Raw genomic sequence first — 19,288 nt, forward strand, 5'->3', positions numbered from 1 at the left:
CACCCTGTAAATTCACATTTTCATTGAACATAATCTCAGTGATACAGTATTACAAAAATTAACAGAATATCCTGAATGTTCTTTAAAAAATGTCATTTCTGCTGTTTGCTTATATTCAGGAACATATAATTCATTTTCTGTGTGTTTTTGTAAAATGTGCCATCAAAATATTCTCATTCCAATTAAGAGATATTCCATGTCCCTGCAAATTTAATACATTCATAATACAAGTTAAAGAACTCTGGACCAGCTAAAGTGACTTCAGGCTTTCCTGCTTTATTTTATAATAAAAAAAATAAAGCTGTAATTCTTCAATTAATATAATATGTTTGCAAATGGACAGTAAACCTAAGATTTTTGACAAGCCCTAAGAACAATTTATAAAAAAAAAAGAGTGGAAACAGTTTTGATTTGTGGCAGCACAAGCACTTTGCACATCGTTGCTGTGTGACCACCTCCTTTTGACTGGACAGAGGCCGAGGCAAAGATTGGATTAGATTTTTGACCGGACAGAGGCAGAACATTTCAAGAAAGCATGGTTAGTGCTTTTTAGATCTACTTCATCATTTCATGCACTAAAATGGGAGCCCATTTTTCACAAATTCTGTTTCTTTTTTATGAAATAAATAAGGAGGGAATGAGGAATTCTAGCTGAGTACAAAGAAAGCTTAAAAGCACTTGAAGAGATTTGAAATGAATTGCTTGAGCAGGCTTGGTGTCAATGGCTTCCTCATAAACCTTGTGCCTGAGGTCTTTATCTTCTCTTGTACTAAGTTCTAAATCTTTTACACGGGGGAGCTGCCAGGAGGGAAAAATAAGGAGCGGCAATTGTTTAATGTGGTGTAAGGATATTATTCTGAATATGCACAGCAAATACATTTTGAAGGCTCTTAATATTCAGTCAATTCATTTGTGTTGGCTAACTTGAATTGCAGCCTTGGTGATAGTATGGCATTTAACGTGAACGGGCAACATTATTTTATTGCAATTGGTAATTGTCCTTACTTGAGTACGTATTATTACCTTCACCTTACTTGATTTACTTACCTTATTTGAAGGATCTTCAATGAATGGACAGAAACACGGATATCAGTGATCTGGCTCAACAGCCACAATCCCTGAGTGTTGACCTTTGATCCAAGTTGAAGATTTTGGGTTTTCTTGGAATACACTCATTGATAACAGAAGAACTATATTATTATTATTATTATTATTATTATTATATAGTTAAAATAACCATATTATAGTGTGTAGGTGTCATTAGAATAGATTTTAAAATTATGGATAGATGGATTCCAGAACATGTCTACAAATTATTAGTTTAAATGTTTGACTTTCCCAAATTGTAAAATATAAAATGTTTTTGGTTAAAATGGTTAAGTGAGCACTGACTCGATGTTGAAACAAGTAACTAATCTCATTTACAGAATATTTAGCAGAGTACTTATGCTGTGGTTTTAGATCCAACTAAACTTTCAGAACTCACCACTTAAACATTTAGAAATATAAAATAAAGCCTAAGGTCTCTTAGTACAGTACATCTTTGAAGCATATACTGTACAATGAATTATGCTCTTTATTTTTCAAAGAGATTTTTTGTACTCTGCAAATTTAAATAATCTGGTCCCTTAGAGATGTAACAGTAATGCATTGTAAAGAGCTGTAGTCAGATGAATATACTATATGATTTTGCCCATTGTCATCAATAAATTGCTTATCAGTGTAAGGGCTAAATATTTACACAAATAAGGAATTCAACTTTTTAAAAAACTTAAGCTTACAAATCAGGATTCTGTTGTGGTCATTTTTATTCAGGTTTGTCATTAATGCTAATTTGTGGAATGTAAAATTGCTAATAAGATGAAGCATGATAATCCATGTATATGATATATAATAAGTTATCAAAAAAATGTATCCAATAACTCTTACATGTTATTAGAGTTCGATACTCTGAGTACAAAAACGTTAGTCAAGAAAGTTATTCAAATTTAGTTTATTAAGTTCCAAATCTGATCTTCAAGGTTCACGCAGTTTTGCAGTTTTTATAGATATGTATCTGTAACCCTATGAAACCATTTCAAGTAACAAGTACATACTATCTTATTTTCTAATAATACTCATTTAAGTTAATATTTCAATTATTTCAGTTAATTAGGATCTCACAAAAACCAGAGGATCCTCTGTCCCTCAAGACCTGGATTTGAAGAATTCTGGTTTGAGGAACTATTTCAATCACAAAAAGCAATTAGACCATAACTTGTATTAAATATTTATTTTCAAGAGCAATGTAAATTTTGCAAACATCTTTCAACAGGGATCTGCTATAGTATGGCAAGAACATTAAAACTCGGAAAATGTAGTCAGTCCACCATTTGAAGGTTCAGAAACTTTCTGAATATATTTTTCTAACTCTAGAATTAAGAGAGATTTTAAGAACAGTGTGCTTTTGCAAAGCTTTCAACTTTGTTCACAAAAATCAAAGTGATAACTGCTTAAAACTTCATAAATGCAGTAAAATGGAATCATTTGTCTTGCAAAAACAAAAATAAGTTACATAAAAATAATATATTAAGATACTTCCAGTGCATTTTATTTTCAGTACAGAACTAGACACTAGTTAACTTAAATTCTGAACTGCTATTATTTTCTTTGCAACTCATTTAGCAAACTTTTCAATCTAGACGTACAATTTAATCAGCTCAACTGCTTTTATAGCTCTAATCTCTTTTGTTTTTTACTATGTACACTGTATAAAACTGCTCTATTTTAATTGTACATATTGTTGAATATTATGTTGCTGCAAAATACACCTTAATGGGTATTTGTTGTTAAAACGTTTTCTTTTTTCATCTTAATATTTTTTCAATATGAACATTGCAACAATACCTTAAAAAAGCAACATCTTTAAGTGAAGACTCAAAGTTAGGACAGAGGTGGGAAGAATTAATAGGGAACACAAGTGGTTCAGGAGAAGATCTAATGGATCGTATCAGCCAGCAGCTGGGGAGCCTGCATGCTGTTGTGCATGCACTGCGGGGAGAGAAGAAAAGGAACAATCCTTAATTGCTTTAAGGTTTAGTTCAATCCTTTCGTACTCGTCTCTTGCGTGCTGTTTGCTTTGGTCCATCTCCTATGCTCTCATCGGCATCCTTCATCTGAAAAACAAAGAAAGTAGACTTCTGTCCAACAGCCCTCCATGTCCAAATAAATACCACTGTCAGATATCTTTGATAATTAAAAAAGAATGTTATGTATTCAAAAACCTTTTGAAATATTTTTGTCCATATAGTTAAGTAAATAGATTAGATTCAAGATGGAAAATTCAAGATGGAAAATGTACACAAAAGGTAAATTAATGAAGAGTTTTCTAGTACCACAATGCTCTTTGTAGCCATTCCTACTTACAACCTCACCAGTGGATGCAGTTGATAAACCAGTAACGCAATGTCCAGATGGCTTACCTCATCATCTGATGCAGTCTCGTTAGATTTGTTGCTGTCTTCTTCCTCTTCATCCTGACTGTCTCCAGCAGCTCCACTCTCATGATCACTCCTCTTTTCCTCCTCCTCCTCCTCCTCCTCTTCTGGGACAATCATAGATATACAGTATTTAACAGAAAGCAGCATTTAACTACAATATATAGATACATGCTTAATTTATATCACCAGATTTAGAAATATCTAATACAGACTTGATACGTATGCACATTTTTAAGTGAAAAATGATTATTGAGGGTTAGTTAACTAAGGCACCTAAGCATATCAAAGAAGTAAAAACTACTATTAAAGTCATAGTGTGCAATTTGTGAACTGGTTTGTCAGAAACAGAACAAAAAGTATTTTCAAGAAAAAATAAATATGGGACACCAATCCTAATTCGCCCATAAATTCCAAAAGATTATACTAAACATTATGTATGTAGATAACCTCACTCGCAAAGGTACATAGACATGCACTGCAGATTAGAGCTGTAAGTAAAAAAATAAAGAAGAGCCATGAAGCTTGTATTGAGATTACAGATTCTGAATCAGAATGCAAAAGGGGGGGATTTACCTATAAGGAGTTTATGATTATGGAAAATGAGCGTGCCATGTCTTAAGATATTTCATGAATATTTGTACAAAGTTATATTTAAGTACTTCATAATTTGTCCAAAATGTAAACTACAGCATCTAAGGGGAACATTACACTAAATTTTCAAAAATATCAAAAAGTGGGTGTCCAGATATAGTAGTATCATGTAAAGATAAAACAACACTGAAATTTAAAAAATCATTATGTAATAGCACGGAGAATTTAACACACTGTCACTTCCCTTTCTAAAGAACTTAAAATTTACTTGAATTTCTAAAGATTGAGTAAAGATTGAAGAGAATTGGGAAAACATATCCACCTGTTTAAGTCTGCATTTACCCGTATTTACCCATTTATATAAAAATATAAATTATATCCTGGTGAAAGGAGTACATGCACCAATATAAATTTCACCATAAAGTGATGGACAGTGGTGAATACTACTGACAGAAATACAGATTGAAATAGCAGACTTCTGTTTACAAAAACAAGGCAAATAACAGGTGTGATTAGACCAGCTTTTTTCAAATGGTGTGCCTTCATATACTGTATGAACAGGTGTTCTGTGAAATCTTTGAAAAGTCACATAAGACGAAATATGAACACATGAACAAAGTATCATGTTGCAAGTTCATTGTTGACATTTATCTAGGTTTTGGTGCAAGGGAAACCAGTGATAAACACTGGATTGCTCCTAGAGATGGAAAGTTGGGAAGATCAACCCTAGGTATTCTTCTGAAATATATGGCAACGTCTGTAGCTGCATGTATAATGTTGAGGAGTTGGAAGATGCATTTTAAGAAAACCTCCCTAATCACTGATCACAGTCTACTCATTTGATCATACAGGCCTCTAGCCAGTAGCACCTTAACATAAAGCTTGGCATCAGAACAGGATGCAGGATGATAGCTCACAGATAGTAAATCTTTGTCTTATTTTCAGTAAAAGAGATTTAACTGCAGTATTAACATCCCTTCTAAAAGTTTCTCAACGGCTGTATGCATTATTTCAAGCAGAAGAACATCTAACTGGGGCCAGAAAGTCAGATGAAATTCAGGAGAAATGCCATTAATGTGAGATGATTGTCCGAATTTTTGGCCTGAACTGTCTGCTTTAGTGTAGACAGAGATATACAGTACGTGACTCAAGTACAGTTGCCACTCTAGGAGAAAGTAGGTAAATTAATCATACTCTTTCTTCAATCATACAGAATTTACAAACTGTACTTAGAATTAAACAGGCAAAATTTATAGTTCATCTACTTGGGATCTGACAGCACTAATTCTTGTGTTGATCTAACTGCAAGAACATCTGCAAAGCATTCATCACACTGCTGTCTCAAGGCTAGTAAATAGCTGAGCTAACTACTTTTAAAATAAATTCACAGACTGTACTTGAAAGCAACAAAGAAAAAAAAAACCAGACTAGTTCTTTTTGCTCACAAATATCCATTATGCTGTTAACTGAGTGTAGTGTGAATTCACGTAATCTGAACACATGAATTACCAAGTTTTGTTCTCCTACATAGTTGTAGGGGGCTGATTGACTTTACTTCCGCCTTAAATAATCCCTTATATCTCAAAAACAAAAGCAAGACAAACACTAGTCAGCTCAGACATTTACTAGAAATTTCTTTAACTTGAAGTGAACCTTTAACCCTTCACAGGCAGATTCTTATAAACAATACACTAAATATAAGGGAATCACGTAGTAAGTGTTTTTTAACAATAATAACAGATTAAGCAAAACACAGATACTCTGCTAAGGTTTATGTACTTATACAATTTCTTCTAAGAGTACTACATTTACGCGTTTTCAACAACAATCACTGGATAATCAAACACAGGTCAAATGTCAACTTATTTGAAAACCAGGCCATATGATTTCCTTTACGGCTGGGTACTCCAAGACAGGTCAACACTGTTTTTTAATCTCCCATTATATCTTATTATATACCCACACAGTTTGGGATAGTCAATTGTGATAATTTTATCTCAGCACACAGCTAAGGAACCCATGGTCTCAGATGGGAGTTTAGGTAGACTCCTCCAACCTGCCCAAAGATGAGAGTTTAAAACTGCCCTTAAATTTAAAATGTGTACATTCAGCATTGGGTCTTTGCTGAGTTTTAAAATCCCATCCCATGTGAAAGTGTTCCAGTGCACATGGAGTCACATGGTCACATGCCACTTCCAATCTTAAAAACTGACAGTTTGACCTCCGGGGTCATTTGCTTTTGGGATTCCCTTAGCCATACAACAGGCTAAGACTAGGGTGCAACGAGTATCCTGTGCCTCACAACAGCAAAACTGTGAGTACCCCGTGTGTGAGATGAACGTGTCACTCATCCAAATCATAAGCTTTGTCCCGCAGGTCTTTCTGGAGCAGATCAACATTGGCTTTCAGAGTAAAGTTTTACAGCCTTCATTCTTCCTGCAGTGTTGCGGTTTTCATAATGGTGTACTAAACAAATTGTTTTCAAACTGCTGATTCAATGCTGGGTTGGTTGAAAAAAAAAAATATTGTATAATGTCACCCACAAGGCCTTAAAATATAGCTTATTTGAAAAAAATATTCAAGGCAAAAGAAGTCTTCATTTATGCTGAGCAATAATGAACAAAGGAAAGAATGGTATGTTATCTAAAATCCAACTGAAGTGGATACAAGTAAGAAAAAAAGTGATGTGCTTTTTGCAGGCAGCACAAAATTAATCAAAAACACCTGGAGTTCCAGAGTTGTGATACTGAAAGAACCATCATATACAACATTACAAATTTTTGTATGATTTTCTTATAATGTTGGTGTTGAACTGTCTACAGTCTCATCTTTGGAGAGCTGTTTTTTTTAATATGAATTCTTAATTTGATACATTGCAATGCAGCTTTGAATTCCTGAAATATTTCTTTCTTATTCCTCCATTAATTTTTAGACACTTATTACATTAAACTTTGTGTTACAGAAACACTTTTCTCACTTGCTAAACTGAATGGTATACCTTTTTCTTCTAAGTCACATTTTTAAAAATAAAAAAATGTTTGCTACATAAAATAAATCCACTTGACAATATTAGGCTGTGATCTTTTAAACTACTCAGTTGAATAAATCACCTGCTTAAATGGTCAAAACAATATTGTTTGAAGATTTTACAGATTGGAGCTTTAATGGTAACCCATAAAACCTATAGGACTGTGGCTCTTCATGGTCAGGGTAGACTGCAGATGAAAGTAAAAGTAAGATGAGTTTCTCTGCTATGAATATTGAACTGACCTGCTTTACCAGTGTCTGCCCTTGTCTCTGTGTCAGCTTCCTCCTCTCTCTCCTGCTCCTCCTCCTTTTCCTCTTCTTCATCCTCCAGCACATCATGCTGAATATCATCGGTCTTCTTGTAGCTGGCGGCTTCATCAGATTTCTTAAATATACAAACCAAACACCACGCAGATGACAGCACTGTCAAATGCCTGCTCACCAAGCCTACTCTTATAGATAAACTGAACTGGCCAGTGCATGCAAGATATAGGTTTACTGCTGCAGATTCTAATGTCTAAAACTATTAAATACTAATTATTGTAATGTAATGGGTATTCCTTTTGAATATAACCTAAAAATGACAAAAGAGATATATTGGCACTCCAGTGGACATTCATCTGGATTAACTGATGCTAGACCCTAAAGCACATTTTCCACACATTTCGCATTCCCCTGTTCTACATGTACAAAAAGTATTTTTTTAATTAATCCTTCTACAGCATATTTAGAGAAAGGAAAATTATGTCTTTAGACGGACGTAATCATCCTCATCTAACACACCTCCCTAATTGATTTAATTTAGAAATCAAACCCAGCAGTGGGGTCTGATTAACCCCTTTCTACAGCACTGAAAACAGAAACAAAAGCATTGATTACAAACATCAGTCAATTCTTAATACCTGGAACTGTGACCTCAGCATTTACAGCTGCTCCAGCCATGGCCTTGCTTAGAAAATGTTTACAAAATGGCTCAGTTTGGGGAACCATAGGTTCAAACTTACCATCCTTGTCTAAAATTCTGCTGATTGTGGTACTGTGCCTCACACACTAACATTACGTTAAATATGAATGACAGTTTGGTCATGTTTTCAGAGTATAGTAACAACAAGAGAACCTGACTGTGTTCTCATCCTAGTAAGCTTTAAATGTATTTGTTGGCTGATAGCTTACCCTGGGCCAGGAGAAGAGCACCACTAGTCCCACTGGCAGGGCCACCGTCAGGATGTACACTACCCAGAGCCAAGGACGCTCCTCTGCAGCAGCCATCAACTGGCTGAACACTCCTGGCTGACAAAACAAACAGCAGTGGCAAGGTTATAAGATTCATCAACAGAGCTTAATGGATTCCAATAAGTTACATTTCCCTAAAAAGGAACCAAATAACATCCTCATGACTGAATCTTACCATCTGTAAGTCCGAAAAGACTTCTGTTTATTTAATTCAGTCTAGCTTTATTATCCCTTTTGGGGGGAATTAGTTTTATGGCACAGTCCACTACAAGGACAGAGAAGTGTACAAACGGGAACCAGCAATTAAAGACACACAGTCAAAACAGAGGAAAGTATGAGAGACAAGAAAGTGCTTTACCTCATTGGCACTGGCCATCAACTTTTTCACTCCCCAGCCGTCAGAGGCCCAGCGATCTGCCACTTCTTTGTCCGAACAGATGATGAAGTTGTCGAAGTAGATTTCCGAGGTCATGGACCACAGCTCTAAGCCAACCGCACTGAAAGGGGTCATTCTGAAAGGATGGAGGTCTTCAAAATAATCTGGATTGGGGATTTTTCTGGGACTCCAGATCCCCTAGGAAATACAATTGACATTCTGACAGTCAGAATATGAAGTACTGAATTAAAGGTTATGGGAAACAACAGGGGAAAGGATGCAAGACCTGAACAACATACAGTCATAGATCACTTCAATGCCGCATGCAATAATTCTCAATGGAGCACAAAAACATGCCCCGTTCAGAATATAAGAGATAAGATAAGATCACTTTATTAGCCATATACAATTTCTTGCTTTGGAATTTGTTTTTTCGCATACCCAAGCTAACTCTCCATGAGGCACACAGATGGGGAGAGAGAAGCTTGGGGTCAGAGCACAGGGTCAGCCATTTATACAGCACCAATCACATATCACATTTACCTTCCACTCATTGACTGGGGGGTAAGAAGACCTAGGTTTTAAACTCAGACACAAGATATCTGAGGGACAGCATTTTTAAATGTAATTCTGGCAAGCAAAAAGAGCAGCTTCTATGTGAATTAGGAGGAGAGAAAGTATTTCCATGCAACATCTATTGTAGCTGACTGCAGAGATCTCTCTTAATAAAGCTTGTTTAATGAGTCTTTCTGTAGCTACTGTAGAACTATATAAATAACAGAGTTTTAATTTTTACTGGGATGAACACTATGCTTCTATTTGGATATTAATTTAAGATAATAACATTTCTTCATTCTTCTGTTTGCAAAAGATATGAAGACCTCAAAATTATACCGCACTCTACCACAGCTCCTCTCTCTACCTATGCATTTATGATTTCTAATCTTCGTTTTTATGGAAAAACATATTTGGAGATTCACAGGATCTGCTCCTTCAAATGCTTCAAAAATGCTCATTACAAGATGAATGAATGTAGAGTATTTGGGGCTAAAGCACCTTACACAGTAATGTTTTTCCAAACACATAATTTTAACATAGTGTTTTTTTCATTAGTGAGTGACATCACAACTAAATTAGGAATATTCTATAAAAAAATGTGCATCCACGTTCATTTTTATTGTTTTGTATCAATCCAGCAATCTGCCTTATTCTTCAGAGAGCAGAAGAAAATAAAAAAAAATCTAACCCTACTGAACAAGACCCTATGATTTATTTTAATATCTGGACGACCCTGTTATTCAAAGCGTCTTACGGAGACTACAATCACTAATTTCTTACATACACAACTGTGGTGCCCATTTATCCAGCTGGCTGAGGTACCGTGCTCAAAACTACAGCGGCTGTGTCCCACCAGGGACATTGGGGTCCAGAGCTCTAACCACTCCTCCACACTGCAGGCCAGACAGAACAAACCTGGTAACTGGGGTTTTCGATGAGGGAAGCCTTCCACTTTCCTTTGTAGTTTGGGTTATTGATCATGGGAGGCTTCCACACCCCACAGCCTGGGCTTGCTTCACACGCCGGGTTGGGAATCTGAGGAGCCTCCCACTCCCCGTCCATCTCCTCATCCCTGGGACAAGCACATCGCCATCAAACACAGAGCACCTGCCTTCGTCCTTCTTTAACACCACAGAAATGTCAGGGAATCCAACGGATACGTGCTACCGCACAGTGGCTGTTAAAGATAGATCAGGTGTGTCCTTTTCTGTCAGATATCCAATTACCCAGATGGCCTGGAAGGGTATGGGTAATGAAAAGAGTCACTTTTGTGACCCTTTTTTGTACCATGCGAGAGCTACAGTACAGTACAATTCTGACACAGACAAAACCAACAAAAAAAATACACAAAATATGGATAAGTGTAGCGATAGTTTACCAGTCCTCGGGCTTCTCAGCAGTGGGGTCTGAAATGTACTCTGGCTCATCATCAAGCCAGCCTTCTGGTTTTGTTGCTTCAGGATCTTCTATCTTAGCTGGAGCATCTTCATCCCTGCAAAAAATAAAACACTGATCTGACACTTCTGTATAAAGACTCAACTGGAACGTAACGTGCTTCTCAATGGCCTCAGAAGAATAACAGGTAAGATCTGAGAATCCAACTCGTTTGTTATGTAATACACAATAATGTAAAACACTATGAATATATTTATTTTCACTCTGATAAAACCATCTCATAGTACAGCTCAGCTATAGCATATTTCTAAAGACTGCAAATATATTGCTCATTCTTGTTAAATTAAAGAAGTTACTGCTTTACTTCAGGAAGCAGTGTATTTACATGAAAAAAGTATCCTTTCTCTACCATATTTCCAAAAATCAAATCACTTTTATTGATTTGAATTAGGTAATTTACATACTTAAATGTCACTTTCCCTGACCAGACAAAAATCAGGAATGATGACAAAGGATCCATCTTTTTTTGTAAAGGAGATGTGTTTAGTGATACTACTTTACTGGAAATAAACTAGTGAGAGAGAGAGTAATAACCACCACTTGTTAATTCTATATTTTGCCCTAGAGTACACAACATCAGTTATACTCTTATTAATGAAACAGGAGACATATTTTAATTGGCATTTTTTCTTAAAGCTAGTGCACTGTAAAATGCGTAGTAATCTCAAGTGATGAAGTATCCTGGTCAAAAGCCATAAAGTACACTACACGAAACCCATTATAACACACATAAAGACAATGTTTCTTAACTAAATAATCTATAGTTGCATGCGCAAGTTCGGGCACCCCTGGCCAAATTACATGTTTTGTTGATTTTCTACGTGAAAAGAAGTTAACAACCTCTGCAGCGAACACACTTAAACTTGGCATGTTTCTGCAAATGTTATTGCACAGTTACTATTTATTTGCTGAATTTAACAGATTGAAAAAATAAAACAGTAAATGTTGCATGTGCAAAAGTCCAGTTGACCCACTAGTGTTATTTTTTTGGTAAGGTCTCAGAACTTAATTGACTTGTTAGGCCTTAATCTAAGTCAGGTGATGACAATTCCAGAGCTTCATAAATTCTCTGACTCTTCGAACCTCTCAGGGTGTTGTGCTCCTCTACCAGCTGAGTGAAGATCAGATAATAAAGATAATTGACTCTTACAAAGCAGGGGAAGGCTATAAAAAGATATCTAAAAGCTTCCTGCTTGCAATTTCTACTGTCCAAAATGTCATTAAGAAACGGAAGTTAAGGGAAACTGTTGAAGTCAAGACAAGATCTGGAAGACCAAGAAAAATCTTCGATAGAACTGCTTGTAGACTGATCAGGAATGCAAAGCAAAACCCCCATATCACTGCAAAGGACCTGCAGGAAGGTTTAGCTAGCACGGGAGTAGTGGTGCACCAGTCCACAGTGCAGCGTTGCTTGCACAAACGTGATCTGCAGTTGTTTGCATACAACTGTAAATACTTTTGTTGTATACAACTGGCATTGGCTCTGATGTCAATGGAATGTGAGGGAAATAAGGCCAGACAGCTGTACTCACTCACCAGTCATCAGGCTTGACAGCGTCTGGGTCAGGGATCTTGGGTCTCTCATCCCATTCCTCGGGTTTGACATCATTGGGGTCATCAATCTCTTTAGGGGGGTTTATAGGAGGGGCCATGTCTGTCAGGAGGTTCCCCTTACTCACACTTGTTTGGTCAATGAAGATTTCAAAGGTGTTGTCCGGGGTCAACACTGATGAAGACACAACCAAACCCATTTTTTTTTCATAAATGGAACAATGTCAGAATTACATCCAATATTTAACCATTCTCAGAAAAAACATGACAGGTACAACAACATATTGAGCTGCATAAGAGCATATGCCAATCAGCTACAGAGATTGGTAGATTCTGTAGTACCCAATGTATACAGATGGGGTTTTTTATCAGTGTAGAATTTCTTCAGATCCACATCAGGCCGTTTTGCATGCTTCTCTTCATAGTCTCCATTCCTGGGATTCTTGTGTTTGAAGATAAAGTGCAATTTGTAGTCTTCACCACACTTGTCAGGGCCAAACATGATCGTATACAAAGTTTGGTCATTAAACCTTTCCTGAAAAACATAAAAAAGTTATTTTTTTAAAACAGGAAACTAGCGACTGATACAGAGAGATGTTTAAAAAATACAACCTTAATATTACGGTATTAATTGCAACAGCTTTTCTTTACGCACCAAATCTAAATCATCACTTGCAGACAGAAGTTTCATGTAAGCCCCACCACAGTCAATTCCATCTTGGAAATTCACCTCATACCTGAAACAAAAAATAAGCTTCAAACACTGTTTTTCTTGTGCAACTCTATAAAAGAGTTCACCCAACAAATGTTAACCGATATACACTGTTAATGAAAAAGCATGGAGGACTGCAACAGCTGTTAATATTGTGACAGGAATGTACTGCAAATATACTATATAATTTGAAATACAATATTGGATTTTTTATATTAAAATCTGTAGCTTAAAAATTGAAGCCTCAAATGTTTTGAGAAAGTGTTGTAAAAACTCATTTTTGGAAATGTGGAATAAAATGAATTCCACAAACAAAGCCACTAAGAACAAGACTGTTCATGAGTGGCTAAAAACATGTGAACATTTTTTTTGCAGTGGTGTTACAGCTGTACTGTTTGAAGACTATAACAATCTCTTATTTTTTATAGAGGATTTGTTTGGCTGAGATGGAAAGAAGTGTCTCAAGAAAGCAAAATTGTCCTTCTGTTTTTTCTCTTTTAAAGACACTTATAATGGCTTTTAATTGTTGCTGCTCTCAAAGCTGACGTACATTCATTAGGAAACAGCAACATTTTACTCACAGTAGTTGCCGTCATTCTCTAAATTATTTTCTGCGATGCGAACAAATTTCTGTTTCCTCAGAAACTTACTGAACCACTAGGGGTTTCTGATCAAAGACGAATGGCTTCTTCAGCATGGCTCCAATGGCATGGTGCTTGGCTCTGGATTTCAGGACGAGACCCTTGTCTCCAGGCACGGCATTCTCCTTCAGTGGCTCCACTTCCCACTTTCCTGAAAGGAGAGGAAGGAAGAGGTCACAGCGACAAGTCTGATAAAGGAGATACCAGATACTACTTTTCACCTCACATTAAAAATGTCTATGAAGCACAAGGTATCTGGACCATCTCTGTTCCAACATCTGTTTGGTTAATCAGCCTACAGTAGAGAAAAGCCAGAATAATATGCAGACTCAACTCACATTAGCGAACAGGAATCGTCTCTTTACCAGTTTTATTATTTTAAGTTATAGTATTATTTAGAACAAATGAGAGGTACAATCTGATACCATCACCTGTAAAGACACAGCTATAAAAAGATTAACAACGATCGTATCAAAGCACTGCAAAACCTATATCTTGCATATATACTGTATTTCTCAAATAAAAGCAAAAATAACTTTTTATCCGTTTCAAATGAATGGTTTTAATAACTTAAAACTTTCATTTGGGGAGAATAATTTTAAACGTTATTGTAGGAATTCAAATACCAACAAAACTAACAATGGCATAGATTAATATTTAGCTCAAAACTCTCCATAAAATAAAAGTGTCAAACCACTGCTGACCATCATATTTTGAAATGTCATCATCTGCACCGTCTTTTGTGGTTTTGGACTGCACCCACCTAGAGAGTTAAGAAGACAGTAAATAAATACTGCTCACAACAATGTACATTTATAATTGACATAATTCGAGTTTCTTGTGTGCAACAAAACATACCCAGCTAACAAGCCTTCATCAAATGTTTCTGTGAAATATGCCTCTTTTGTAGGGACAGGAGTCTTGTATGTTACCTGCAAATATCACAAAAGGTTGCATTCAAGGAAAAACAACAAATGAAAAACCGCTGTTAAAAACACATTCCACATATTAGGAAATTTCAATTAAACTACGATTTCACAGAAATTATGATTTATTATGAAATTATGATTATCGTGGCAAAATTATTTTAAGTTATTTGCATTAACAAGGTTAGCGGATACAAATCAAAATTAAATGGATTTAAAAACATCAATGTTTTATAGTTTCCAAAGGAAAATATGATAGTTATGTTTTATAGAAGCTTGGCAGTTTTAAACTTTTTAGTATATGAATCGAGTTACACTGGGTTTAATGCTTTGAATAGCAAGAGTAAAAGCTTGTGTCTAAAAATTATGAAGGCAGACAATGAATTCAGATAATGTTCTATACGTGTTCATAATAGGGACTTATTTTGTGCTTGAACTGAATTTGGCATGACACTGAAGTATCAATCTGAAATGGGGCTGTGACGGTTAGTTGCCTTAGAAATTATTTTTAAATGTTAACAACATTTTATTTAGTCTTTACATTACATTTCTATTGATGTTGTTATGATGATCCGGAGATTGACTATACCTGTCTGAAGGGCTGTTAATATAAATGATTTATACAGTGTTACCATTTTTTTGTCTATGTACCTTAGAGTTTCATTACTGTACTTCCTAGTTCTTTTCACAAAGGCAAACATGCTGTATGACATAATAATCAAGGTTTAAGTAGTAAGCATACAGCTTGTTTTATATATAGCAATGTAATAAGAGGCAAATTATTCTTTATGTGGCTAATTATAAACATCCGTCTACAATGTAATACGAATGTTAAACTTCCAGTATTTTGAGGGAAAGCCACTACTGTGGTACCATTAACCATTTAAAAATATTTCTGTTTTAATCCTCTGCTGTTTAATCATCTATGGCACACAACATAGCTTTACAAATAAGTCCAGGCATACTGGAAAAAAAAAGTTGCCGCACTATTTTTTTTTAGAAAAGATCCCCATTTGAATATGGGCAAGTATGGTACTGGCAGACCTGGAATGAGACATTGGTGTTAGCAGTGGGATCCTCAGTCTCTGAATCTGCATCGTCAGAGTCTTCCACCTGAGCATCTCCTGTGCTGTCCTGATCCTCCTCATGTGTCCAGGCAGCAGTGGCCAGGGATAGCAGCAGCAGACATGTCCATCCCCACCGGAGCTTCATCCTCACTGTCTGAACACACACACAAAGGAATCAGAAACAGTCACCGACACCACACACAACACTCCAGCATAAAAAATGAATGATGTTCTGAGACATCAGGATCAGGATTAAAACATCAAATACACTGAAACAAACATTGTGATTGAAAAAAAAAAAACACAACTTGTGAATATTGACAGTTTAACCAATTCAGCAATTCACAAAAAACATTTGAACACACTTCATATCATTAAAGCTTGATAGATAACCCTTAATAAACAACAGGATGACTCATGGGACTAGAATATTTTTAAAGCCAATAATTGATTAAAACACTCCAATAAAGAGGTCTGGGGACTGCATAGGTTAATATATTTATTAGTGAAAATTGAACGTTTTAGTTTATGCCATCAATGTGATGTTCCTTCCATGAGACAAACAACATGCTAACGACAATTCTGTACACCAATGGAAAATGAAGGACGACAAATACCACTGATCATATATAAAGGGAAATTACTGTATGTGATCTGCTGCCTGTAAAACCACTCAGAAAAGGTCGGTAGATTCAGCGCTGTGACACTGCAGTCAGAGCAGTGAATCAGTGGCAGTCAAAACTTCTCAAGAAGAAGTACCAGGAGCAATAAATAAAGCATGGTATGTAACTAGGAACTTACTACATTTATGAAAAGTAATAAACACTGTCGGTGTTTCACAATGTACAGTAAAAGGCAAATAAGCAACACACAGAAATAGTAAAAGACTGGGGAGTGATTGGGTGATTTAAAAATGATTTTAGCTATATTTACATTAACAATCAGTACAAATGGAAACATTTTTAACAAAACTTAAATTATTGGAGATTACTGAATATTTACAAAACAAAAGAAAAATCATCATCATTACGCAAATTAAATAAATCAAGTTCCATCTGTACTGTATATGTGACATTGTCATCCAGGTGGATCATCCAGGTAGATGCTGCACATTGGTGGTGGTGGATGGGAGTCCCCATTACCTGTAAAGCGCTTTGAGTGGAGTGTCCAGAAAAAGCGCTATATAAGTGTAAGCAATTATTATTATTATTAGTATTATTATTATTATTATTATTGTTGTTGTTGTGCAAAGAGCAACAACCTTAGTGTGCCCCTATCTTGGCAAGGAAAGGTCAGTGAAACAATCTCATTAAAATACATCTCATCACAGTATTGTAAACCATGCAGCCTTGCACTCTTAATAAGCATGATAAAGAGTAAAGTGATCTGTCTAGGAAATCCACATCCTGTTCAACCTAGCCCCACTGATCAATTATCCAACTGGAGGGTCGTGACTAAACACAACATAATATTCCAAATCTAATTCTATGCGGATTCTTCAATTAATCACATTATGGTTTCAGGGCTTACAAAAAAATGGTCTTTTGTCGATTCCTTTGTCAGTTCTCTGTCGATACAAGTCTGAACCTTAAAAAAATTGATTATTTTGTTCTATTATTAACAAGACACTTTACAGACTCCAAAGTAACCGCATGATTCATCCCTTTCTAACCATGTACAGTCATTACAGTACAAGAATGGTTATACATGCTACATGGTAATAAAGTCGGTATGTACAGTGTAAAGACAGTCTCTTTGTTCAAATACTCCCTCCCCACATACTGTACATCACCACCTAAAAGGAAGAGGATACATACATTTCAAAAAATGTCCTGCACACATTCGTCGTGTCAAGACGCCGGAGTTAGGCGATATAAGAGCGAAGGGCCGGAAACTCTGCTATACAATTAGTCAGCACAAAAAGACCGATTCGTATCCTTATGCACCGACGTCAACAAAGCTCAGATCGAAGCACCACTGGACTCCAGCGGGATTGCTATAGGGGAATATTGACACTACAGCAAACTAACTGCACCACAACAGACGGAGGCCTCCCTTTGAGAGAACATTCTAGTATAAACATTGCGCATTCTCTGCAGCCACGCCGAGTAAAGCACTGCCTCTCACAAACAATGACATCTCGAGTCTCATCTTTTCTAGGACGATCGTGAGGACTCCTTTGCAGTGCTCGCAGAACAGCAATTTCACCGTCTAACAGCAACCTGCATCTTTGCAACACGAGTATTGTGTTATTGTTAACAGTATATACCTAATCCCCTGGCCATTTAAACGGGATCGGTTAGCTCATTGGATACCTTTAGCGGTGCATCGTGATGGAACTGCCCCTTATTTGGTCCTGGCAAGCGCCACATGAATACGCCAGGCTCGGCGAGCAGGTGTGTGTGTGCTGCAGGCAAAATGAACCGAGCAGCTACAAACCTCAGCGGCGTCAAACACTCGCACAGCGGCCACCCCCCTCCTCCTCCACAGACCGGTCTCTTCTGTCTTCGCAGCGCACCTGGGAACGGTTCGGCGGAGGGAGAGGGACCGGTGATCCTCTCCAGCTTGATCCGCTCCGAATAAGATCTCCCACTTCTCCCGGTTTCTCGACGCCAGTGACAGCGCGCATGCTCAGAGCGGCCCGGCGCTCTCCGGGCTTCAGCACCAGAGGCAGAAGCGGCGGCGCAGACATAACTCAAAACTGGTGACGCTCTGGGTTGAGGTGGGCGAAATCGGGTAACCAGAAACTTCTCCGAACTTCGGGTTTTTTTTTTTTTTTGCTCTAGAGGCAGTTTCTCCGGACTGCATATCATAAGATCCCTAGTAAGTGTGCGGCTCAAAAGAAGGAGGCGTCTACGTGGAAGGGAGCGCGCATGCGCCTAGGGACCGAGGACGAATAACGGATTAGCCAGCCCGATGATGGGCTCTCAATTACAGTGATACATCTTTAATTTGCACATACCTACCCAGACAATATTTTCGGCTAGAATAAATGAAAACTTTAAGTGTGACTCAGTATTTGTCTTCTTGGTCGCTCATTTGCTATTTGAATGAGATCTTTTACACCTGTACCTCTCCTCTTATGATATCTGTTGCTAGAAAGAACTGCCGCACATGTCTTTGAATTCGCGCTTTAGTCAAGTTAAAAAGGGAAACCCCTGAAAAACTACAAAACCAGCAAACTCTCCTGTGCACCGGGTTTCATACATTACATTAACTGCTAGGCTGCCACAATTCAAAATATGTGGTGTAGTCAAACCAGGCTACTCACACATAAAATATGAAGACTGTGTCTTTAAAAGCTAATTCAGAAATTTCAGTGGGAGGGACTTAGGAGAATTAAATTTCAGACATACTTACCCCTCTTACAACAAAACAAACTCTTTTTTTTCCCTGTGCTCGCCAGAAAGCCCGAATCCCTCTATTTCTGTAATCCCGCCTCTCCAGCTCGCTGCCCGGGGAGGAAGCAAGGCGCATGCGCTGTGCCAGCCTGAGCACGTTACGTCACAAATTGGTGCCACAAGACTGAGAATAATCTGTGTATGGAAACCATTAACCAAAGTGGAGAATCTGTTTAAGATCTGTAGTAGCCATTAATAAAGGGTCAAACGGTCTTTTTCTTACTCCATATCTTGTTCAGCCCAATATATAAGAAGGTTTTTACATTACAAA

The 19,288-nt window shown here is 37.0% G+C and overlaps 1 protein-coding gene across 8 annotated transcripts; it reads right to left on the bottom strand.

Moving 5' to 3' along the window:
* Nucleotides 1-2,257: 2,257 nt before the first annotated feature.
* Nucleotides 2,258-19,085, bottom strand: clgn (calmegin). 8 transcript variants are annotated; one of them, XM_069190056.1, is made up of 15 exons: nucleotides 18,977-19,085; nucleotides 15,594-15,770; nucleotides 14,482-14,555; nucleotides 14,328-14,386; nucleotides 13,633-13,774; nucleotides 12,926-13,007; nucleotides 12,613-12,805; nucleotides 12,256-12,445; nucleotides 10,643-10,756; nucleotides 10,180-10,336; nucleotides 8,689-8,904; nucleotides 8,271-8,387; nucleotides 7,341-7,482; nucleotides 3,462-3,583; nucleotides 2,258-3,155 (listed from the first exon to the last, which is right to left on the bottom strand). In XM_069190056.1, the coding sequence occupies exons 2-15, from the start codon at nucleotides 15,759-15,761 to the stop codon at nucleotides 3,081-3,083; spliced, it is 1,851 nt and encodes a 616-aa protein (XP_069046157.1). In that variant the 5' UTR covers nucleotides 15,762-15,770; nucleotides 18,977-19,085; the 3' UTR covers nucleotides 2,258-3,080. The 8 variants fall into 8 exon arrangements, with proteins under 8 accessions (XP_069046157.1, XP_069046173.1, XP_069046168.1 ...); XM_069190072.1 differs by having other exon boundaries at nucleotides 15,594-15,766; nucleotides 18,977-19,073; XM_069190067.1 differs by lacking the exon at nucleotides 18,977-19,085 and adding an exon at nucleotides 18,056-18,464 and having other exon boundaries at nucleotides 15,594-15,766.
* Nucleotides 19,086-19,288: the final 203 nt, after the last annotated feature.

Source organism: Lepisosteus oculatus, chromosome 1 (assembly GCF_040954835.1).
Source record: "Lepisosteus oculatus isolate fLepOcu1 chromosome 1, fLepOcu1.hap2, whole genome shotgun sequence".
NCBI classification, from domain to species: domain Eukaryota; kingdom Metazoa; phylum Chordata; class Actinopteri; order Semionotiformes; family Lepisosteidae; genus Lepisosteus; species Lepisosteus oculatus.

What these genes read in the sequence shown, in the direction of transcription:
- clgn (XM_069190046.1), bottom strand. Translation starts at nt 17,988, where the DNA reads ATGTGGCGCTTGCCAGGACCAAATAAGGGGCAGTTCCATCACGATGCA. An exon ending in TGACATTTCAAAATATGATG is followed by an intron (nt 13,775 to 14,327) that starts GTCAGCAGTGGT and finishes CTCTCCTTTCAG; the next exon opens with GAAAGTGGGAAGTGGAGCCA. An exon ending in GGCAGACACTGGTAAAGCAG is followed by an intron (nt 3,584 to 7,340) that starts GTCAGTTCAATA and finishes TGATTGTCCCAG; the next exon opens with AAGAGGAGGAGGAGGAGGAG.